Source organism: Lampris incognitus, chromosome 8, assembly GCF_029633865.1.
Source record: "Lampris incognitus isolate fLamInc1 chromosome 8, fLamInc1.hap2, whole genome shotgun sequence".
Taxonomy (NCBI): domain Eukaryota; kingdom Metazoa; phylum Chordata; class Actinopteri; order Lampriformes; family Lampridae; genus Lampris; species Lampris incognitus.
In genome coordinates this window covers 48558021-48578459 of record NC_079218.1, presented here as the reverse complement: position 1 = coordinate 48578459, position 20439 = coordinate 48558021, and the positions used below count along the sequence as shown (strand labels likewise).

The following is a 20439-nucleotide window of genomic DNA, read 5'->3' as shown; positions in this document are numbered from 1 at the left end:
TTTCCGGAGCAGCGCCTTGGAAGCCACAACCATGAGCTCAGTCTTATTGGTATTTAGCTTGAGTAGATTTGATGACTTCCAGATTTTTATTTGGTGGAGGCAGTTGACAGGGGATTGTGGGGGGATCTGAGGGGATGGTCTAGTGCTGAGATAATAACCACAACAATCAACACACCGACGGTCTTGCAACAGATGTGTAAACACACCAGTGATGCAGACACATAAATCAATGCTCATGACCTGTCGAGCGCATATTTTTCAGGAGTTCTCTGGTCCAATTATCTTGGAGGTGTATTTGGGGTTCGGCTAACCAATAGACATGTTTGGCTTGGGCTGCAGCCATCAATCAAGTCTTTCCCTTGCTCTGAAAAACCCACTGCCTACCTTTCCAGCCTTCTGTCTCAGTAGCTTGATGGACATGGATAGATAAAACCTCCTGACCCCGGTCAATCTAGCACAAGGCCACAGACTCCAAGCCAGTGTATTTATCAGACATGACGCTGTGCAACCATCCTGTTCTAGAGCCAGATGAATTACCAGGGGAAGTTGGGTTTTTTTCCAGCTACTTAACATCTGTCAGGGACAGCTGATAATTCAATTTAGATAATCCAGTGCTGAATTACAGGATAAATCACTGGTATTTGTGGAAAATGGACACAAGGCAATTTCATGCAGGTTCACACAAACACATGAGTCTAAAGCCACTTTCACGCACACACTCTGTGACGGCCTCTATCTGTAAGATTTACAGACAGCATTTATTCACACATGACATGACAGCGTCTTCTGTCTCGTTCCCTGCTTCTGTAGGATGTCTTTATGCCATAAACTGCAACATCTCTAACGGGATTCTTTTATTTATTTATCCATTTCTTCATTCAGTCTTGATTTTTCACATTGCTGTAGCACATAGCTGGCTTTGATATCCTCCTCTGTGCAAACTGAAAGCAGCTTTTATTCCCGCTTCCGGTGTGGGAAGATGGCAGCGCAAACTCACGTTTGCAGAGGCCTCATCCAGTACTGGTGTGGGAATGGCAGTGCAAACTTACATTTGCGGCGGCCTCACCCAGTACCGTCCATGCAGCGTCTTTGTCCACTTCTAAGATTGTTTTGTCTTCATTTGATGGCTGGGACAGCCGGTGCTGGATCGACTGGGAGAGCTTGGTCTGCTACACCTTGTGGGCCCAGGGACCACAGCCCTGACTGGAGCTATGCCCGAAGAGGTAACACCAAGGGTGGTCTGACAGGACGTGGAAGCGGGACAGGCTAAGCTAACTGCTAGCCCATGCAGGCCGGCAGTTCTGATAACACAGAGGGTGGTCTGGCGGCGGCCTCGCCTAGGCTTGAATGTGTTTTTGATGTCGTCATGTGGAGTGCAGGGAGGTGTGTCGAAGGTGTCTGGCTGGGAGACTTGGCATTGGATCGGCTGGGGGAGCCTGGACTGCTGCATCCGGTGTGCTCAGGGACCACGGCCCTGCCGGAGCTGCAACCGAGGAGGAAACACAAAGGGCGGTCTGACAGGACGCGGGAGCGGGGCAGGCTAAGCTAACTGCTAGCCCATGCAGACCGCCACTTCCGACAGTCATCCTGGCTGGCGTTCGTTCTCTGGACAGTGGAATTTTTGGACTGTGTTGCACTGAATGGACTGTGTTATTAACTGTTTCTGTTTTTGTTTTTTTTGCTTTGTTCGCTCTCCATTTTTGGTGATGTTGTTTTTGGGAAATTTGGGATGTGTGTTTTTGTCTTTTGTGTGGCACTGCTGTGGGCCGAGGGAAATGGAATTTCGTTTCTTTCGTGTACGCGGGTACATGAAATAAATGACAATATATTGTTCCTGATTCCTGATTTCCAAGTGAGTCCATTTTCCAGACACTTTTGAAAATACTCTTACTCCTGCTGGTCCACAAATAAATCCATCACACCAGACAAGTGACAAGTTGTGTTGTCCATCTACTGATGCTTGAATGAGTTGACCAGTAGATGTATTAGACATTTTTGAGCCTAAACAACAATAAATCTGGCTTTCTTAAATACACATGGAAACCTTTTATTCACTGTTGCCTACGTGTATATATATATATATATATATATATATATATATATATATATATATATATATATATATATATATATTTCAGTAGAGAAAGAAACCGTGTCATTTTACTTTAGATTATCTTGAATTAAGTCATTTTATTTCATGCATGCAGCTGTTAGTACTGACCTGGGTATGTTACATAAAAATGTCCCACAGAAGTTTTGTCACAGGGCCCAAATCATTTTTTGCAGATATAGGTTAAATTAGAATTAAAATGTCACCCCAAACTGGGTTTTTTTGCAGTAAAATTACTTGCATCCCTAGAAATATTCACGACTGAAGATGCACGAGCCTTGACAAATAATGTAGAAGTGCATGAAAAAACGTCCTCGAAATCAAAATCATTCCCGAGGCGGGAATCCCCACCCCGGAATGTCCCTACCTCTTCCAAAATGAAAACCACGGCCTTGCTGTGAGGCGATAATAATAGCGTGTTGTATACACGTCTGTGTTAGAGCTAGCACAGTCAGTCGTGCTGGTCAAAAACAGGCGCACAACCTACTTTTCCGCTGAAGCTCTTGCAGTTGTCTGAAAGGGTCTCGGGGGCCATGAAAGCCGGAGTGCCTGCTGTGCTGGAGAGCAAAGCATCGCTGCCCTCGAACTGGTTGCTGACGCCAAAGTCGGCGATCTTCACGTGGCCATCATCTCCCAACAGCAGATTAGATGGCTTGATGTCCCGGTGGACTATCCTCTGGTAGTGCACTGGACATAAGGGAGATGAGGGGCAACGTTAGATTGCTGAAACAAGAATAGGATCTAGGGCGTATTCTACTCCCCCCGATTACTCTTCCCGAGCCGTCCCGGTCGCTGCTCCACCCCCCTCTGCTGATCCGGGGAGGGCTGCAGACTACTGCATGCCTCCTCCCATACATGTGGAGTCGCCAGCCGCTTCTTTTCACCTGACAGTGAGGAGTTTCACCAGGGGGGCGTAGCGCGTGGGAGGATCATGCTATTCCCCCCAGTCCCCCCCCCCCAAACAGGCGCCGACTGACCAGAGGGGGCGGTCAGTGCAGCGACCAGGACACATACCCACATCCGGCTTCCCACCCGCGGACACGGCCAATTGCGTCTGTAGGGCCGCCCGACCAAGCTGGAGGTAACACGGGGATTCGAACCGTCGATCTCTGTGTTGGTAGGCAACGGAATAGACCGCTACGCTACCCGGACGCCCTCTACTCTCTTTTTAAGGCCTATTCCACTTTTTCTTCAGTGTCGCTGACTTAAAAAGTTCCAGCAGAGTCGTTATACTCTCCGTTAATTACAGTCATCTAACTCAAACAATCTAAGCTTCCCGAAGATGGTTTCTTGGCGGCATCGCCCTGGCCTTCTGGCCTTCTTCAGGCATCGCCCTGGCCTTCTTCAGGCATCGCCCTGGCCTTCTTCAGGCATCGCCCTGGCCTTCTTCAGGCATCGTCCTGGCCTTCTTCAGGCATCGCCCTGGCCTTCTTCAGGCATCGCCCTGGCCTTCTTCAGGCATCGCCCTGGCCTTCTTCAGGCATCGCCCTGGCCTTCTTCAGGCATCGTCCTGGCCTTCTTCAGGCATCGCCCTGGCCTTCTTCAGGCATCGTCCTGGCCTTCTTCAGGCATCGTCCTGGCCTTCTTCAGGCATCGCCCTGGCCTTCTTCAGGCATCGCCCTGGCCTTCTTCAGGCATCGCCCTGGCCTTCTTCAGGCATCGCCCTGGCCTTCTTCAGGCATCGTCCTGGCCTTCTTCAGGCATCGTCCTGGCCTTCTTCAGGCATCGTCCTGGCCTTCTTCAGGCATCGCCCTGGCTCCTGCCCCTGTACACACGGACATAAACCACACCCACGCTGATTCAAGAAATCAACGTCTTTGATCGCCGCAGCATAAAACGTTAATTCTGAGCGCTGGGATTTTCATGTTCGTCCGAGCAGCCACGAAGGTGGAGGTGCGAGTCGTGCTCAAGTCCTTCTCGAAGCCTCACCGCTGAGCAGCAGTGGGGGGCTCAGCCCCGGACTCTCCACTAATGGGCTCAGCAGCGTCCTCGTGTCTGAGCAGGCCTAATCAAAGACGAAATACTTGACAAGATTACAGGACGTGGAAATCAACACTTGTTAGCTCTAATAAGATGTCGTTAGGTAGAAACCCAAGAGGCGTAAGGCCAATGACCTGGTAAATGACCCGGTAAATGGCTGCTAATTACATTCTTATTCGACAAATAAGGTCACAACAATGCACTGCGGGACATGCGTTAAATGGATGACCAGGGCCTCGTTACCGCCACCGCCACCGCCACCGTCACCGCCACCGCCTGTTTGCTTTGGTTTTACAAACCTGGTCTTTAAAGTTAGACCGAAATAAGAGATGAAATTTTACTTTTCACGTCTTAACACCTTGACAAAATAAAACATCTGGCAACATTTTTTGACTTGTCAATGACTAATAGTGTTTTTCATAATTTTACTCATAATTCTTTTTGATAGTATCAATACTTGTGGGGGAGTGGTCAAGTCCTAATTAATATTCATAAGCTGACCCATGGCTGACGAGTACAAGCAAAGGTTAAGTCTGGGCAGGGCTTCATAATTTAGTGATGCGAGGCGTCCGGGTGGCGTAGCGGTCTATTCCGTTACCTATCAACACGAGGATCGCCGGTTCGAATCCCCGTGTTACCTCCGGCTTGGTCGGGCGTCCCCACAGACACAACTGGTCGTGTCTGTGGGTGGGAAGCCGGATGTGGGTACATGTCCCGGTAGCTGCACTAGCGCCTCCTCTGGTCAGTCAGGGCGCCCGTTCAGGGGAATAGCATGATCCTCCTGCGTGCTACAACCCCCTGGTGAAACTCCTCACTGTCAGGTGAAAAGAAGCGGCGGACGACTCCACATGTATGGGAGGAGGCATGTGGAGTCGTCTGCTCCACCCCCCCCCCCCCCCGGATCGGCAGAGGGGGGTGGAGCAGAGACCGGGACGGCTCGGAAAATAGGGTAATTGGGGAGAAAAAAGGGTGAGGGGTAATTTAATGATGTGATCTGATAGGCAGTATGCAAATGAGCTGTCTGATGACACGCAAGAGACAGTACAAAATCCATGATGAGTAAAGTGATGTGCTGTTAGAATATATTAGTGTGTCAATTTCGGTCCACCTTTAAATCGCTTCTTCTACATAAACACACACATACTGGATATTCATACATGCACATATATATTCTTCTGACATAAACACCGACAATTACGTCCATTCATATCCGGTGTCTCTGCCATCATAATGTTGAACAAGGCTGGCAGGGTGGTGTCATTAGAGAATAAAAACACTGCCCATCACCTTTAGGACCCTGATTCAAAGCTGTTATAACAGGAGTGCACCCTGCTCAGCAGACCTTACAGACTAGAGACTCTGACCCTGCCAGCTTCAAAAGTACCGACCTGGCATGTTGGGGGAAGGGGGAGGTAAGAACAGAATTTCCAAACGGAGACCAAAACTACTATCACATTGCTGGGTATCCGTCCATCCATTACCCGAACCGCTTATCCTGCTCTCGGGGTCGCGGGCGTGCTGGAGCCTATCCCAGCAGTCATTGGGCGGCAGGCGGGGGGACACCCTGGACAGGCCGCCAGACCATCACACAGGGCCCACATACACACACAGTCATTCCTAGGGACAATTTAGTACGACCGAGTCACCTGACCTACATGTCTTTGGACTGTGGGAGGAAACCCGAGCACCCAGAGGAAACCCACGCAGACACGGGGAGAACATGCAAACTCCACACAGAGGACGACCCGGGACGACCCCCCAAGGTTGGACTACCCCGGGGCTCGAACCCAGGACCTTCTTGCTGTGAGGCGACCACGCTAACCACTGCGCCACCATTAAGTAACTTTCCCTGTTTGCAATTACTGGTATTTTTTGGGGGGGGGGGGGTTCCCCTTTTTTCTTCCCAATTGAACCCGGCCGATTACCCCACTCTTCTGAGCTGTCCCGATCGCTGCTCCCCCCCCTCTACTGATCCGGGTCAGCAGAGGGGGTGGAGCCTGACCGTGAGACATTTCACCAGGGGGACATGGATGGCGTGGCAGGATCACGTGATTCCCCCCAGTCTCCCCCCCCCGAACGAGTGCCCCGACCGACCAGAGGAGGCGCTGGTTCAGCGACCAGGACACATATCCACATCCGGCTCCCCACCCGCAGACACGGCCAATTGTGTCTGCAGGGACGCCTGACCAAGCCAGAAGTAACACAGGGATTCGAACCGGCGATCCTCATGTTGGTAGGCAACAGAATACACCGCTACGCAATTACTGATATTGAGACGCACCACGGACAACATTACAGGTCCATTTTCAAGATGCACGAGTGGATTCATTGACCTCATTAAGCCCCCAATTCGGTGTCATGGATCTACTATAGCAAATGAGGACACAACCAAGGAAAATGTCCTTCACTCACCAGAGGCTCAACAGTAATGAGGTGCACGACACAAAACAGCAACCACGCTCCCATGCATGGACATGGGAAGTGAAAAAGGTTTCTGTCCATTTGATCCTACCAGCGAAATGGAAAGACCCCTGGACCTTTGTCTTTTTAAGACCTGTGAGAGGCCACAGCTCAGAGAGACTGGTCAAACTAGACCTACCATCCCAAGTTACAAATCAAAACTTTATGGTATAAGTTATGCATTGGCCTTGTCCACGTCCCCCCGCTGACCTCCCCCGCATCAGTAACTCACAGTACTCGATGCCCAGGATGATGTCTCTGAAGTAGATCCTCGACTGCTCCTCTGAGAAAGGACTGTCGGTGGGCACCTCCATCACCGGACTGTAAATCCAGGCCGGCAGACAAGATGGAAAGCAAAACAAGAAACAGACATACGGGTATTCAAACGGATGTGTCGTCTGCATCACCGTTTAACTTTGCACTCAAGAATTCCTGTCAGCATGCAAAACTATATGCAAACACAATACATGTCTAAGCATAGATTTAACTACAGAATTGTAAATACAGAATCTTTCTAAAATGCACTGGCGGCCCCTCGTCTGACTATATATATACTATATATATATATATAGTCAGACGAGGGGCGCCGTATATATATATATAATATCTGTTCTCCGGTTAGTGCTAGGATCTTCTTCAAGGTATTCATCCAAAACCCACCACGACCCAGAACAAAGTACAGTGGATGGGTTTTCCAATAGGATTCAAATTAAACCCAATCACAAACGGCTTCTAAGGAAGTAAGACAGAACATGTGTATCTCACACTATAACGGGGCAGGGTGTAGGCTGCTCTCTGTGTTGCTCTTTGCAGCACGGAGACTTATTAGCATATCTATGTATTTGTCAGCAGCCATATCAACATGTACCCTGCCTCTGCCAAATGACGGAAGCTAAGCAGGTCAGGGCTTGGCTAGTACTCGGATGGGGGACCTCCCTGGAAAACTTGCTGCTGGAAGTGGTATTGGTGGGCCAGTAGGGGGCAGTCTACCCTCTGGCCCTAACAAAAACAACAAATATATCGAATCCCAATGCCCCCAGTGCGGTGACGGGGACACTGTGCTGTAGGAGATGCCGTCCTTCGGATGACACGATAAACCGAGGTCCTGACTCACTGTGATCATTAAAGATCCCAGGGCACTCATCGCAAAGAGTAGGGGGTTCCCCGGTGTCCTGGCAAAACCCCCAACCTGGCTCTCTCCATCTGGCCACCTAATCATCCCCCCGTGTAATTGGCTCAATGATTCCTCCCTCTCCACCTCAAGCTGATGTGTGGTGAGCGTTCTGGTGCAAAATGGCTGCCGTGCCTCACCCAGGTGGTGCTGCACATTGGTGGTGGTTGAAATGAGTTACCCCCTTCAATGTGAAGCGCTTTGGGTGTCTAGAAAAGCGCTATATAAATGCAGTGATGATGATGATGATTATTATGATTGATGGACAGTCATATAAAGCTGCCATATCATCCAACCCTCTGTGATTTATTAACATCACTGATAATATACTGTGATACTCCAAGGCCCTGGATTAATTGAGATGGCAGCGGAACCAAACCACTTCTCTGTTCTACAAAAATGAATAAAGCCCGTGCACAACATACCATCAGAAAGTGCTGGAAAATGGCAAAAATTTGAAAAAATACCATATTCTATGCCATAAAAATGCCGCACACTTACGGCTGAAGACAAGAGTACTTGTTGAAAAAAGGGTTCTCATTTACTGAGCGATGCGTTTCTTTTTCACAGCTTCGTCAGGCTCATTGCAGGGCACAGGAAGTGAGGCAATCCCTTCCATCCATCCATTATCCGAACCGCTTATCCTGCTCTCAGGGTCGTGGGGATGCTGGAGCCTATCCCAGCAGTCATTGGGCGGCGGGGAGAAACCCTGGACAGGCCGCCAGGCCATCACAGCCCCCCACCCCACACACACACACAGACACCTAGGGACAATTTAGTACGGCTGATTCACCTGACCTACATGTCTTTGGACTGTGGGAGGAAACCGGAGCCCCCAGAGGAAACCCACGCAGACATGGGGAGAACATGCAAACTCCACACAGAGGACGACCCCCCCAGGTTGGACTACCCCAGGGCTCAAACCGAGGACCACCTTGCTGTGAGGGGACCGCGCTAACCACTGTGCCACCGTGCCGCCTGATACAGCTTTTATTATTATTATTATTATTATTATTATTATTATTGGCAGCACGGTGGCGCAGTGGTTAGCGCGGTCGCCTCACAGCAAGAAGGTCCTGGGTTTGAGCCCCGGGGTAGTCCAACCTTGCGGGTCGTCCTCTGTGTGGAGTTTGCATGGTCTCCCTGTGTCTGTGTGGGTTTCCTCCGGGGGCTCCGGTTTCCTCCCACAGTCCAAAGACATGTAGGTCAGGTGACTAGGTCGTACTAAATTGTCCCTAGGTATGAATGCGTATGTGTGTGTGTGTGTGTGTGTGGGCCCTGTGATGGCCTGGCAGCCTGTCTAGAGTGTCTCCCTGCCTGCCGCCCAATGACTGCTGGGATAAGCTCCAGCATCCCCGCGACCCTGAGAGCAGGATAAGCGGTTCGGATAATGGATGGATGGCTGTTTCATATCAAAGAGCTTGTGTTTATGTAGGTGAGAAAGAAAGACTGAGAGACAGAGAGAGAGAGAACAGAGAGAGAGAGGGAGAGAGAGAGGGGGGAGGAGAGGAGAGGATGAGAACTTTGGTGGTTAGCTAAATGATCTCAATCAGAAATAGAGAACAGGAGCTACAGCTATGAATTGTAAGACAATTTGCAACAACCATTTGCTGGTGTACATCAAGCTGTGTAAAATGCTAGCCAGAAAACCATCAGCAAAAATAGCAGCAAATACATATTCTACCACGCATGGGCAATTCCTTGTAAGGACACAGTTTCCCTGCTTGTTTCGAAACCAAGTATTTAAACTCATACACCTTCGTCACCTCTTCTACTTGCATCCTCACCATTCCACTGTCCACCCTCTCATTCAAACATATGTACTCCATCTTGCTCCTACTGGCTTTCATTCCTCTCCTCTCCAGTGCATACCTCCACCTGTCCAGGCTCTCCTCAACCTGCACCCTCGTTACCCTCGCCCCCTCTCACTACAGATCCCAATGTCATCCGCAAACAAAATACATATTTGTGCAAGTAAAGTTGGGGGTATATCAATTTCAAGACTAAACCGATTCCATTCCTCCCCCAGTGGTATTAGCCCTAGCAAAACTAACAGCAGAAGTAGTAGTGACAGTAGTGGCCAAGTTGTTTATCATGCAATGAAAAACTAGCAAACTGACTATTATTGGTATTGTTGAAATAACACTTTTTGACCAGTGGTTTTCAGTAACTTTTCCATAACTTCGCTATTTTTGTTTAGCGCTCCATGAACATAATTATTTTTATTGTTCCCACTGAAAAGGTGTGTTTTAACGCTATATATGATGTGAAAGTCAGTCTAAGTCAGTCTATATTTCGAATACCGCATGAAAGCCACTTTACTCTGAACAACTTTTGCAAACCATATTTTGTACTTGTCCATTTGGAGCCACTGATAGTTGAAACTGTCAGCTAGCTAGCTAGCTTGTTGGCGGAGGCACACATTAGCATACTGAGACAAACTGTCACGTGCACACACAACGAAAATGTTAAAGCCCCTTCGCAGTGGTCCCACCTGCAATTACCTTCCTTTTTGTTTGGTCAATCAGTCTTTATCAGAGTCAGATTTCCATGACTTCTCCAAAACTATAATTTTCTATTACTTTTCCATTGCTTGGAAAGGGTATTTTCACATTTACTGACTTTCCCATGTTTTTCCATGACCGCATGAACCCTATAAATAACACTGCTTTATCCCCTAATCCGGCTATTTACTCAGATCCAACTTGACTTATTGTGTATCATGTTTTAAAATTACCAAAGGAAACACTGGCACTAGTTAAGTAATAACTGAGACAAACATAAGCACCCAATGAATCCCTTTAAGGACTGAGATGGAACACAACAAGCTACCACGTCAGCTGCCAGTAATGAAAGAGAACACTGTGGAGAGCACGGCAGGGGATTAGAGGATGTAGACATGGAGAGATGAAGAGATGGAGAGGTGACGGTAGAGGAACGGTGCGAATGAGCCTTCAATTATTAAAGGAGGCCATAGCATGTACTCACCCCTGGTGCATTAGCTCAAATACTGTCAGGAGAAAAAAGAAGAAACAGACATTGAGAGGAGAACACAAAACCCGTCCAATGTAATCATCCAATCAGGTTTGGCCAGTGCTGTCACCGAAGCCAACACATCTCAGAGGCAAATTAACACCGATTGACTCTCAAGAGTCCTGAATTAGCCTAAAATATGTTATGTAAGCAGATAAGGAGTTTGACGAGCAATCACCTGGCAGCACAGAAGGAAGATTTCTGCATAATGTATGAGCCCTAAGGCGGTGCAGACGGGATAAGAGATGATCTGCATTACCAACCAAAAATAACTCGTTTTGTAACGTCTGTGTAAAGTGCTACATGCTAACAGAAAGAAATATCGAGTTAAAGGGAGCAAAAGAGATGAAGAAGAAAAAGAGAAAGGGAGGAATTATGGCGTGCATACCCATGTGAAGGTTATCCTCCGTAGGGTCATCCAACACCTGCAACAGTAACACGTCAGAATGAATAGTCATGGTGAACGAGGACTTTCTGGCAGAAACGCTGTGGGTCATCATAACAACAGATGGATGGATCCAGTTACGCAGTGTTCAAGGATAGCTTCACTTTCGTGAACGTCGACCCATTTTCATCCATCCATCCATTATCCAAACCACTCGGGGAAGCTGGAGCCTATCCCAGCAGTCATCTGGCAGCAGGCGGGGAGACACTCTGGACAGGCCGCCAGGCCATCACAGGGCTGACGTACGTACATACACACATTCATACCTAGGGGCAATTTAGTATGGCCGATTCACCTGACCTACATGGCTTTTGGACTGTGGGAGGAAACCGGAGCACCCGGAGGAAACCCACGCAGATAGGGGGAGAACATACAAACTCCACACAGAGGACGACCCCCACGGTTGGACTACCCCGGGGCTCGAACCCAGGACCTTCTTGCTGTGAGGCGACTGTACTAACCACTGCGCCACTGTACCACCTGACCCATTTTCAAAAAGAAGATATATCATGGTTTTTGAAGGCTTTCATAACTCCCCCATTGGAGTGTTTTGTAGCTCAGTGAGAATGTTTCTTAATACTGGAGTGACTGGTAAAGTTTTTGTCTGTATGATTTTAAATGATGTCCCACAACATTTAAACGCGGTCTGGGTTCAATGGAAGTGAACCTATACTTTAAATATGTAGACTCTAATGACAGGTACTTCATCGTCAACAGGACGAAGTGCAGTTCCAGCATGGCTTAACTAGTGCATAAACAAGGCCACAGGAAACACTGCGAAAGGAGCTCAAAGAATCAGTTCATCTGGATACAACACTTATTGAGAGAAACGTTTCATCACTCAGCTAGCGGCGACGAGGGCCGACCGTTGCGTCGCCTCACGTCGCCTGCCGTCTGGGCCACAGAGTAGCACTTGAACCCACCGCAAAGGCTACAGCTGACGGCCAACTAGCGTGCACGTTCTGCACTGATTCGCTAAGCCGAAGAGCCAATCAGAGTGATCTCCCTCGCCGACGGGGCGCCGCCGATTCAACACGGTGACTCGGCCGAAAAGCTGCCGACAGGGGTCCGACTAGTGCTGACGGTGCGGGACGCACCGCAAACGCTAGGGTCACAGATGCTCGGCGACGGCCCGACGTCGGCCTGGTGTGCCCATAGTGCCCCCCCCCACCCCCACATCGCCACCTTGCAATGCTGTGATTGCAACATCCCCTAATCCTGTGTGAATAGTACACTGAAACTCTAGTTAATGGTCTCGGCCATATTTGCATATGAAACCGGTCGTTGGTTTCGGTCGTTAGGGCACCGTATTGTGTTGAGCACCAGTACACTTCAGAAGGAGGACCAGGGCTAGGCAATACCGGGCACTTCAGAATACTTTCTTTTTTTTCTTTTGCATTACAGGTTGTTCCCTTGGTTGCACTTTCATTTTGCCGCTGTTCCCTCCACAGTGAGTTAATAATACATTTGTTGCCTGCGGCCAATTCTCAAAAAAAAAACCCACCAAAAAACTGATGAAGGGATTTTACTTTAAGTGTCGGGTCATTGCAGTTTTGCTGCTTGTTGAGGACGGAGTCCGATTTTACGAGCGCGGCCTCTTCCCAACCATCCGTGACAATTCATCACATCGTTCTCAAGTGTTTCTAATCTTCATATGTCTGCGTGGGCCCCAATCTTTCATAACGTGAACATTTTATAATTCCGTTCATAATTAGATTGACCAGAATGTGATCCCTGCCTCGCACGAGACAAATCCAATAAGAGAGGAATAGACTGGCCCATTGCCTCCATCCTGTATGCCTGTTCTGAAAGCATGAGATGTGTTGTGACCCCCCCCCCCTTCTTTCTCCCCAATTGTAGCCGCTCAATCACCCAACTCTTCCAAGCCGTCCCGGTGGCTGCTCCACCCCCCCTCCGTCGATCCGGGGAGGGCTGCAGACTACCACATGCCTCCTCCGATACATGCGGAGTCGCCAGCCGCTTCTTTTCACCTGACAGTGAGGAGTTTCGCCAGGGGGACGTAGCGCGTGGAAGGATCACGCTATTCCCCCCCCAGTTTCGCCTCTCCCTCCCAAACAGGCGCCCCCGACCGACCAGAGGAGGCGCTAGTGCAGCGAGCAGGACACATACTCGCACCCGGCTTCCCACCCGCAGACACGGCCAGTTGTGTCTTGAGGGACGCCGGACCAAACTGGGGATAACACGGGGATTCAAACCAGCGATCCCGGTGTTGATAGGCAACGGAATAGACCGCCACGCCACCCGAACACCCCACGAGTTGTGTTGTGCTGTGCTGAGCAGGCTGAAGCTGGAGAAAGGTAAAGAGCAGCATCAGTGTGTGTACTTCAGGAGTGAGCACACCACCAGAGGGAGGGGAGATGCTCCACCTCTTTGTTTAAAAGTCATTATTGCTGGCACACTCAACGCTTTAGCCAGCCAGCCAGCTTTCACGGAGACAGCCTCCCTGCACCAAACCCTCCAACCCTGACCACCGCAACAGCACCCCCCGCCCATCTGGCCCCCACTGGAAAGCACTCTGATCATGTCACCGGGGAGCAGTGGGCATGTCAAGTCCTCTTTCCAAACAGCAGCCTCTGTAAAAAGCTGAAAGCCAATCAGTCGTAACTCAAGAGTGATTCGCTCTCAAGGCGAAGAGCCGGTGTAGTGTAAAGAGCAGTCCTGTCTGGGGTGTGGTGTCGAGGGCTGCTGCAGACTGAGGCGTAGTCCAGACAATGACCGCATGGGCCTTCTGGACGTGTGCTGCGGGAACTAATCGGCAGTAATACAGCCAAGTCAGTGATGGGATCCTGAATCTATACCCTACATAGTGCAGTACTCAACACAGCGAGCGGCAAACAGAAAGAGAACCCTCACCTCCACCAGCTTGACAATATTTACGTGGTCCAGCTTTTTAAGGATGGCAATCTCTTGGTAGACTCTTTCAAGGGGTCCTAAGATTTTGGGTTGCTCTCCCTGGGCCGCTTTGGGTCCTCTGGGGGGCGGACGACCTGCAGATGACCATAAACAAAACCATGCACAACTTTACAAAATGACTCATTTTTGGTTACTGGTCTCAACTACGTGAAAGCACGACAGGAATAATTTGAGGCCATTTTTTCCTTCTACTCCCTGACCGGGACGATGGAGGTACATGTTGACCTAGTCAACGGGACAAGTCTACCAGAAAAAAAATGCTTTTTTTTTTGTAGGTATAGGAAAATGGTTTTTAGGTTTTTTCGTATAATTTTTTTTAATATTTTCTTTCAAAAAAAGTCTCACAGAAGCTTGTGTAATTGAATGACGTCACATGTTGTTATAATTCATATGATGACGTCACATATTATCATTCATATGACATCACGTTATTATTATTCATATGACATCATATGTTATTATTCATCTGATGACATCATATGTTATTATTATTATTCCAGATGTTAATAATTCTTCAGTGCAAATGAGTTGCACTTGAAGCTCAGACGCTGGAATATTCAAAATGCCTACTTGGACTAGTAATGGTTATTTTTTTTTCTATTTAGGGATTTCCCCCCCCTTTTTTTCTCCCCAGTTGTATCCGGCCAATTACCCCACTCTTCCGAGCCGTTCTGGTCACTGCTCCACCCCCTCTGCCGATCCGGGGAGGGCTGCAGACTACCACATGCCTCCTCCGATACATGAGGAGTCTCCAGCCGCTTCTTTTCACCTGACAGTGAGGAGTTTCACCAGGGGGACATAGCGCGTGGGAGGGTCACGCTATTCCTCCCAGTCCCCCCCCTGAACAGGCTCCCCGACCGACCAGAGGAGGCGCTAGTGCAGCGACCAGGACACATACCCACATCCGACTTCCCACCCGTAGACACGGCCCACTGTGTCTTTAGGGACGCCCGACCAAGCCGGTGGTAACACGGGGATTCGAACCGGTGAACCCCATGTAGGTAGGCAATGGAATAGGCCGCTACACTACCCGGACGCCCCGTAATGGTTATTTTGAATTATAAATGAGCCTTTATAAAATCAAGTAAAAGCCCACCAAAGAGAACCAGTTGCCCAACACAACATGTGCTGCCAGTAGCTTGGTTATTTCTCACAGTATTTGGTGTCGTAGTTCAAAATAACAGAAAACTTGAACAATTACCATCGTCGTGGTTGTCGCGGTATTGTAGTTATCCCTTTCTTAACATAAAGCAATAAAATCAAATTTCATTTTTTCCCTTTGTTAACGATGAAATACTTTTAATTGTAATTTTTACATTTTAAAAATGCTGGGTTTGGAAGAATAAAAACAAACAGAGAAGAAGTCTGATGTCGGCTTTCACGTTTGCAGTTACACAATAGATAGAATGAATAAAAGATTAAGTGTGTCAGCTTAAGCCTCCGGTGGGGGGTGGGGGGTGGGGGGTGATCTCACTTGCACAAGTCACTTGAACAAACAGAAGAGAACAGAACAGACAGAAGAGAACAGAACAGACAGAAGAGAACAGAACAGACAGAACAAATAGAACAGAACAGAACAGAACAAAGAGAAGAGAACAAAGAGAACAGAACAGAACAAACAGAAGAGAACAGAACAAAGAGAAGAGAACAGAACAGACAGAAGAGAACAAAACAGACAGAAGAGAACAAAACAGACAGAAGAGAACAGAACAGACAGAACAAATAGAACAGAACAGAACAGAACAAAGAGAAGAGAACAAAGAGAACAGAACAGAACAAACAGAAGAGAACAGAACAAAGAGAAGAGAACAGAACAGACAGAAGAGAACAGAACAGACAGAACAGAACAGACAGAACAGAACAGAACAGACAGAAGAGAACAGAACAGACAGAAGAGAACAGAACAAAGAGAAGAGAACAGAACAGACAGAAGAGAACAAAACAGACAGAAGAGAACAAAACAGACAGAAGAGAACAGAACAAAGAGAAGAGAACAGAACAGAACAAAGAGAAGAGAACAAAACAGACAGAAGAGAACAGAACAGACAGAAGAGAACAAAACAAAGAGAAGAGAACAGAACAGACAGAAGAGAACATAACGAAGAGAAGAGAACAAAACAGAACAGACAGAAGAGAACAGAACAGAACAAAGAGAAGAGAACAAAACAGACAGAAGAGAACAGAACAGACAGAAGAGAACAGAACAAAGAGAAGAGAACAAAACAGACAGAAGAGAACAGAACGAAGAGAAGAGAACAAAACAGACAGACGAGAACAGAACAAAGACAACAGAACAGACAGAAGAGAACAGAACAAAGAGAAGAGAACAAAACAGACAGAAGAGAACAGAACAAAGAGAAGAGAACAAAACAGAACAGACAGAAGAGAACAGAACAGACAGAAGAGAACAGAACAGAACAGAACAGACAGAAGAGAACAGAACAGACAGAAGAGAACAGAACAGACAGAAGAGAACAGAACAGACAGAAGAGAACAGAACAGACGGAAGAGAACAGAACAAAGAGAACAGAACAGAACAAAGAGAAGAGAACAAAACAGACAGAAGAGAACAGAACAGACAGAAGAGAACAGAACAGACAGAACAGAACAGACAGAACAGACAGAAGAGAACAGAACAGACAGAACAGAACAGACAGAAGAGAACAGAACAGACAGAAGAGAACAGAACAGAACAAAGAGAAGAGAACAGAACAGACAGAAGAGAACAGAACAGACAGAAGAGAACAGAACAAAGAGAAGAGAACAGAACAAAGAGAACAGAACAGAACAGAACAAAGAGAACAGAACAGACAGAAGAGAACAGAACAAAGAGAAGAGAACAGAACAGACAGAAGAGAACAGAACAAAGAGAAGAGAACAGAACAAAGAGAAGAGAACAGAACAAAGAGAACAGAACAGACAGAAGAGAACAGAACAGAACAGACAGAAGAGAACAGAACAGACAGAAGAGAACAGAACAGACAGAAGAGAAGAGAAGAGAACAGACAGAAGAGAACAGAACAAAGAGAACAGAACAAAGAGAAGAGAACAGAACAAAGAGAACAGAACAGAACAGACAGAAGAGAAGAGAACAGACAGAAGAGAACAGAACAGAACAAAGAGAAGAGAAGAGAACAGACAGAAGAGAAGAGAAGAGAACAGAACAAAGAGAAGAGAAGAGAACAGACAGAAGAGAAGAGAACAAAGAGAAGAGAAGAGAACAGACAGAAGAGAAGAGAACAGACAGAAGAGAAGAGAACAGACAGAAGAGAAGAGAACAGAACAGACAGAAGAGAAGAGAACAGACAGAAGAGAAGAGAACAAAGAGAACAGAACAGAACAAAGAGAAGAGAACAGAACAGACAGAAGAGAAGAGAACAGAACAGACAGAAGAGAAGAGAACAGACAGAAGAGCAGAGAACAGAACAGACAGAAGAGAACAGAACAGACAGAAGAGAACAGAACAAAGAGAAGAGAAGAGAACAGAACAGACAGAAGAGAACAGAACAAAGAGAAGAGAACAGACAGAAGAGAAGAGAACAGAACAGACAGAAGAGAAGAGAACAGACAGAAGAGAACAGAACAGACAGAAGAGAACAGAACAAAGAGAAGAGAACAGACAGAAGAGAAGAGAACAGAACAGACAGAAGAGAAGAGAACAGACAGAAGAGAACAGAACAGACAGAAGAGAACAGAACAAAGAGAAGAGAACAGACAGAAGAGAAGAGAACAGAACAGACAGAAGAGAAGAGAACAGACAGAAGAGAACAGAACAGACAGAAGAGAACAGAACAAAGAGAAGAGAACAGACAGAAGAGAAGAGAACAAAACAGACAGAAGAGAAGAGAACAGACAGAAGAGCAGAGAACAGAACAGACAGAAGAGAACAGAACAGACAGAAGAGAACAGAACAGACAGAAGAGAACAGAACAGAACAAAGAGAAGAGAACAGAACAGACAGAAGAGAACAGAACAGACAGAAGAGAACAGAACAAAGAGAAGAGAACAGAACAAAGAGAACAGAACAGAACAAAGAGAACAGAACAGACAGAAGAGAACAGAACAAAGAGAAGAGAACAGAACAGACAGAAGAGAACAGAACAAAGAGAAGAGAACAGAACAAAGAGAACAGAACAGAACAAAGAGAACAGAACAGACAGAAGAGAACAGAACAGAACAGACAGAAGAGAACAGAACAGACAGAAGAGAACAGAACAGACAGAAGAGAAGAGAAGAGAACAGACAGAAGAGAACAGAACAAAGAGAACAGAACAAAGAGAAGAGAACAGAACAAAGAGAACAGAACAGAACAGACAGAAGAGAAGAGAACAGACAGAAGAGAACAGAACAGAACAAAGAGAAGAGAAGAGAACAGACAGAAGAGAAGAGAAGAGAACAGAACAAAGAGAAGAGAAGAGAACAGACAGAAGAGAAGAGAACAAAGAGAAGAGAAGAGAACAGACAGAAGAGAAGAGAACAGACAGAAGAGAAGAGAACAGACAGAAGAGAAGAGAACAGAACAGACAGAAGAGAAGAGAACAGACAGAAGAGAAGAGAACAAAGAGAACAGAACAGAACAAAGAGAAGAGAACAGAACAGACAGAAGAGAAGAGAACAGAACAGACAGAAGAGAAGAGAACAGACAGAAGAGCAGAGAACAGAACAGACAGAAGAGAACAGAACAGACAGAAGAGAACAGAACAAAGAGAAGAGAAGAGAACAGAACAGACAGAAGAGAACAGAACAAAGAGAAGAGAACAGACAGAAGAGAAGAGAACAGAACAGACAGAAGAGAAGAGAACAGACAGAAGAGAACAGAACAGACAGAAGAGAACAGAACAAAGAGAAGAGAACAGACAGAAGAGAAGAGAACAGAACAGACAGAAGAGAAGAGAACAGACAGAAGAGAACAGAACAGACAGAAGAGAACAGAACAAAGAGAAGAGAACAGACAGAAGAGAAGAGAACAGAACAGACAGAAGAGAAGAGAACAGACAGAAGAGAACAGAACAGACAGAAGAGAACAGAACAAAGAGAAGAGAACAGACAGAAGAGAAGAGAACAGAACAGACAGAAGAGAAGAGAACAGACAGAAGAGCAGAGAACAGAACAGACAGAAGAGAACAGAACAGACAGAAGAGAACAGAACAAAGAGAAGAGAACAGACAGAAGAGAACAGAACAGACAGAAGAGAAGAGAACAGACAGAAGAGAAGAGAACAGGCAGAAGAGAAGAGAACAGAACAGACAGAAGAGAACAGAACAGACAGAAGAGAAGAGAACAGGCAGAAGAGAAGAGAACAGAACAGACAGAAGAGAACAGAACAGAACAGACAGAAGAGAACAGAACAAAGAGAAGAGAACAGACAGAAGAGAACAGAACAGAACAGACAGAAGAGAAGAGAACAGGCAGAAGAGAAGAGAACAGAACAGACAGAAGAGAAGAGAACAGACAGAAGAGAAGAGAACAGATAGAAGAGAACAGAACAGACAGAAGAGAAGAGAACAGACAGAAGAGAAGAGAACAAAGAGAACAGAACAGAACAAAGAGAACAGAACAGAACAGATAGAAGAGAAGAGAACAGACAGAAGAGAACAGACAGAAGAGAACAGAACAAAGAGAAGAGAACAGAACAGAACAGAAGAAAACAGAACAAAGAGAACAGAACAGAACAGACAGAAGAGAACAGAACAGACAGAAGAGAAGAGAACAGATAGAAGAGAAGAGAACAGACAGAAGAGAAGAGAACAGAACAGACAGAAGAGAAGAGAACAGACAGAAGAGAAGAGAACAGACAGAAGAGAAGAGAACAGACAGAAGAGAAGAGAACAGACATACGTGGGAAACCACACTGCTTCATCAGCCTCTTCTTGGACACCAGTTTCATGGCCTGCAAGAAAGTGGAGACAGCTTTCATGAATAAGTCATGCAGGGCCAGGAGTCTTAATGCAGAATAAGTACCAACAGCAGATAAACAGTATGAGGAGGAACTACTATAACCTCTGCTCTGGAGCAAGAGAAAAGCTGTCGCTGCATTTATTAACAAGCAGTAAAGCTGTTCCGATGCCTCCATGAAAAGGCCCGCTCATTTATCTTCTTACATAACACATCAAGGGAAACCACCAACTTGATCTCGGAAAACCTGCTTAATGCGGTAAATACATAGATGGCTTACTACCCCCCATAACCACAAACACTCCTGCACAGGAGCTCAAACCAACACTCAGGACTGGCTGGCTGTTATGATAGAAACAAGCAAAAGAAGTGTTCGCCAGTTAGGTTTGCATATTGGTTTGGAGCAATTAT

The 20439-nt window shown here is 46.9% G+C and overlaps 1 protein-coding gene across 1 annotated transcript in view; it reads right to left on the bottom strand.

The window, feature by feature from the left end:
* The window catches only part of camkk1a (calcium/calmodulin-dependent protein kinase kinase 1, alpha a), a 112352-nt gene that overhangs the window by 14587 nt on the left and 77326 nt on the right, over positions 1-20439 (bottom strand). The window contains exons 5-10 of the mRNA XM_056284409.1: positions 19972-20023; positions 14074-14207; positions 11143-11179; positions 10710-10731; positions 6783-6871; positions 2598-2797 (exon numbers count right to left, since the gene is read on the bottom strand). Coding sequence (XP_056140384.1) covers positions 2598-2797; positions 6783-6871; positions 10710-10731; positions 11143-11179; positions 14074-14207; positions 19972-20023 — 534 coding nt within the window. The remainder of the gene's footprint in view (positions 1-2597; positions 2798-6782; positions 6872-10709; positions 10732-11142; positions 11180-14073; positions 14208-19971; positions 20024-20439) is intronic.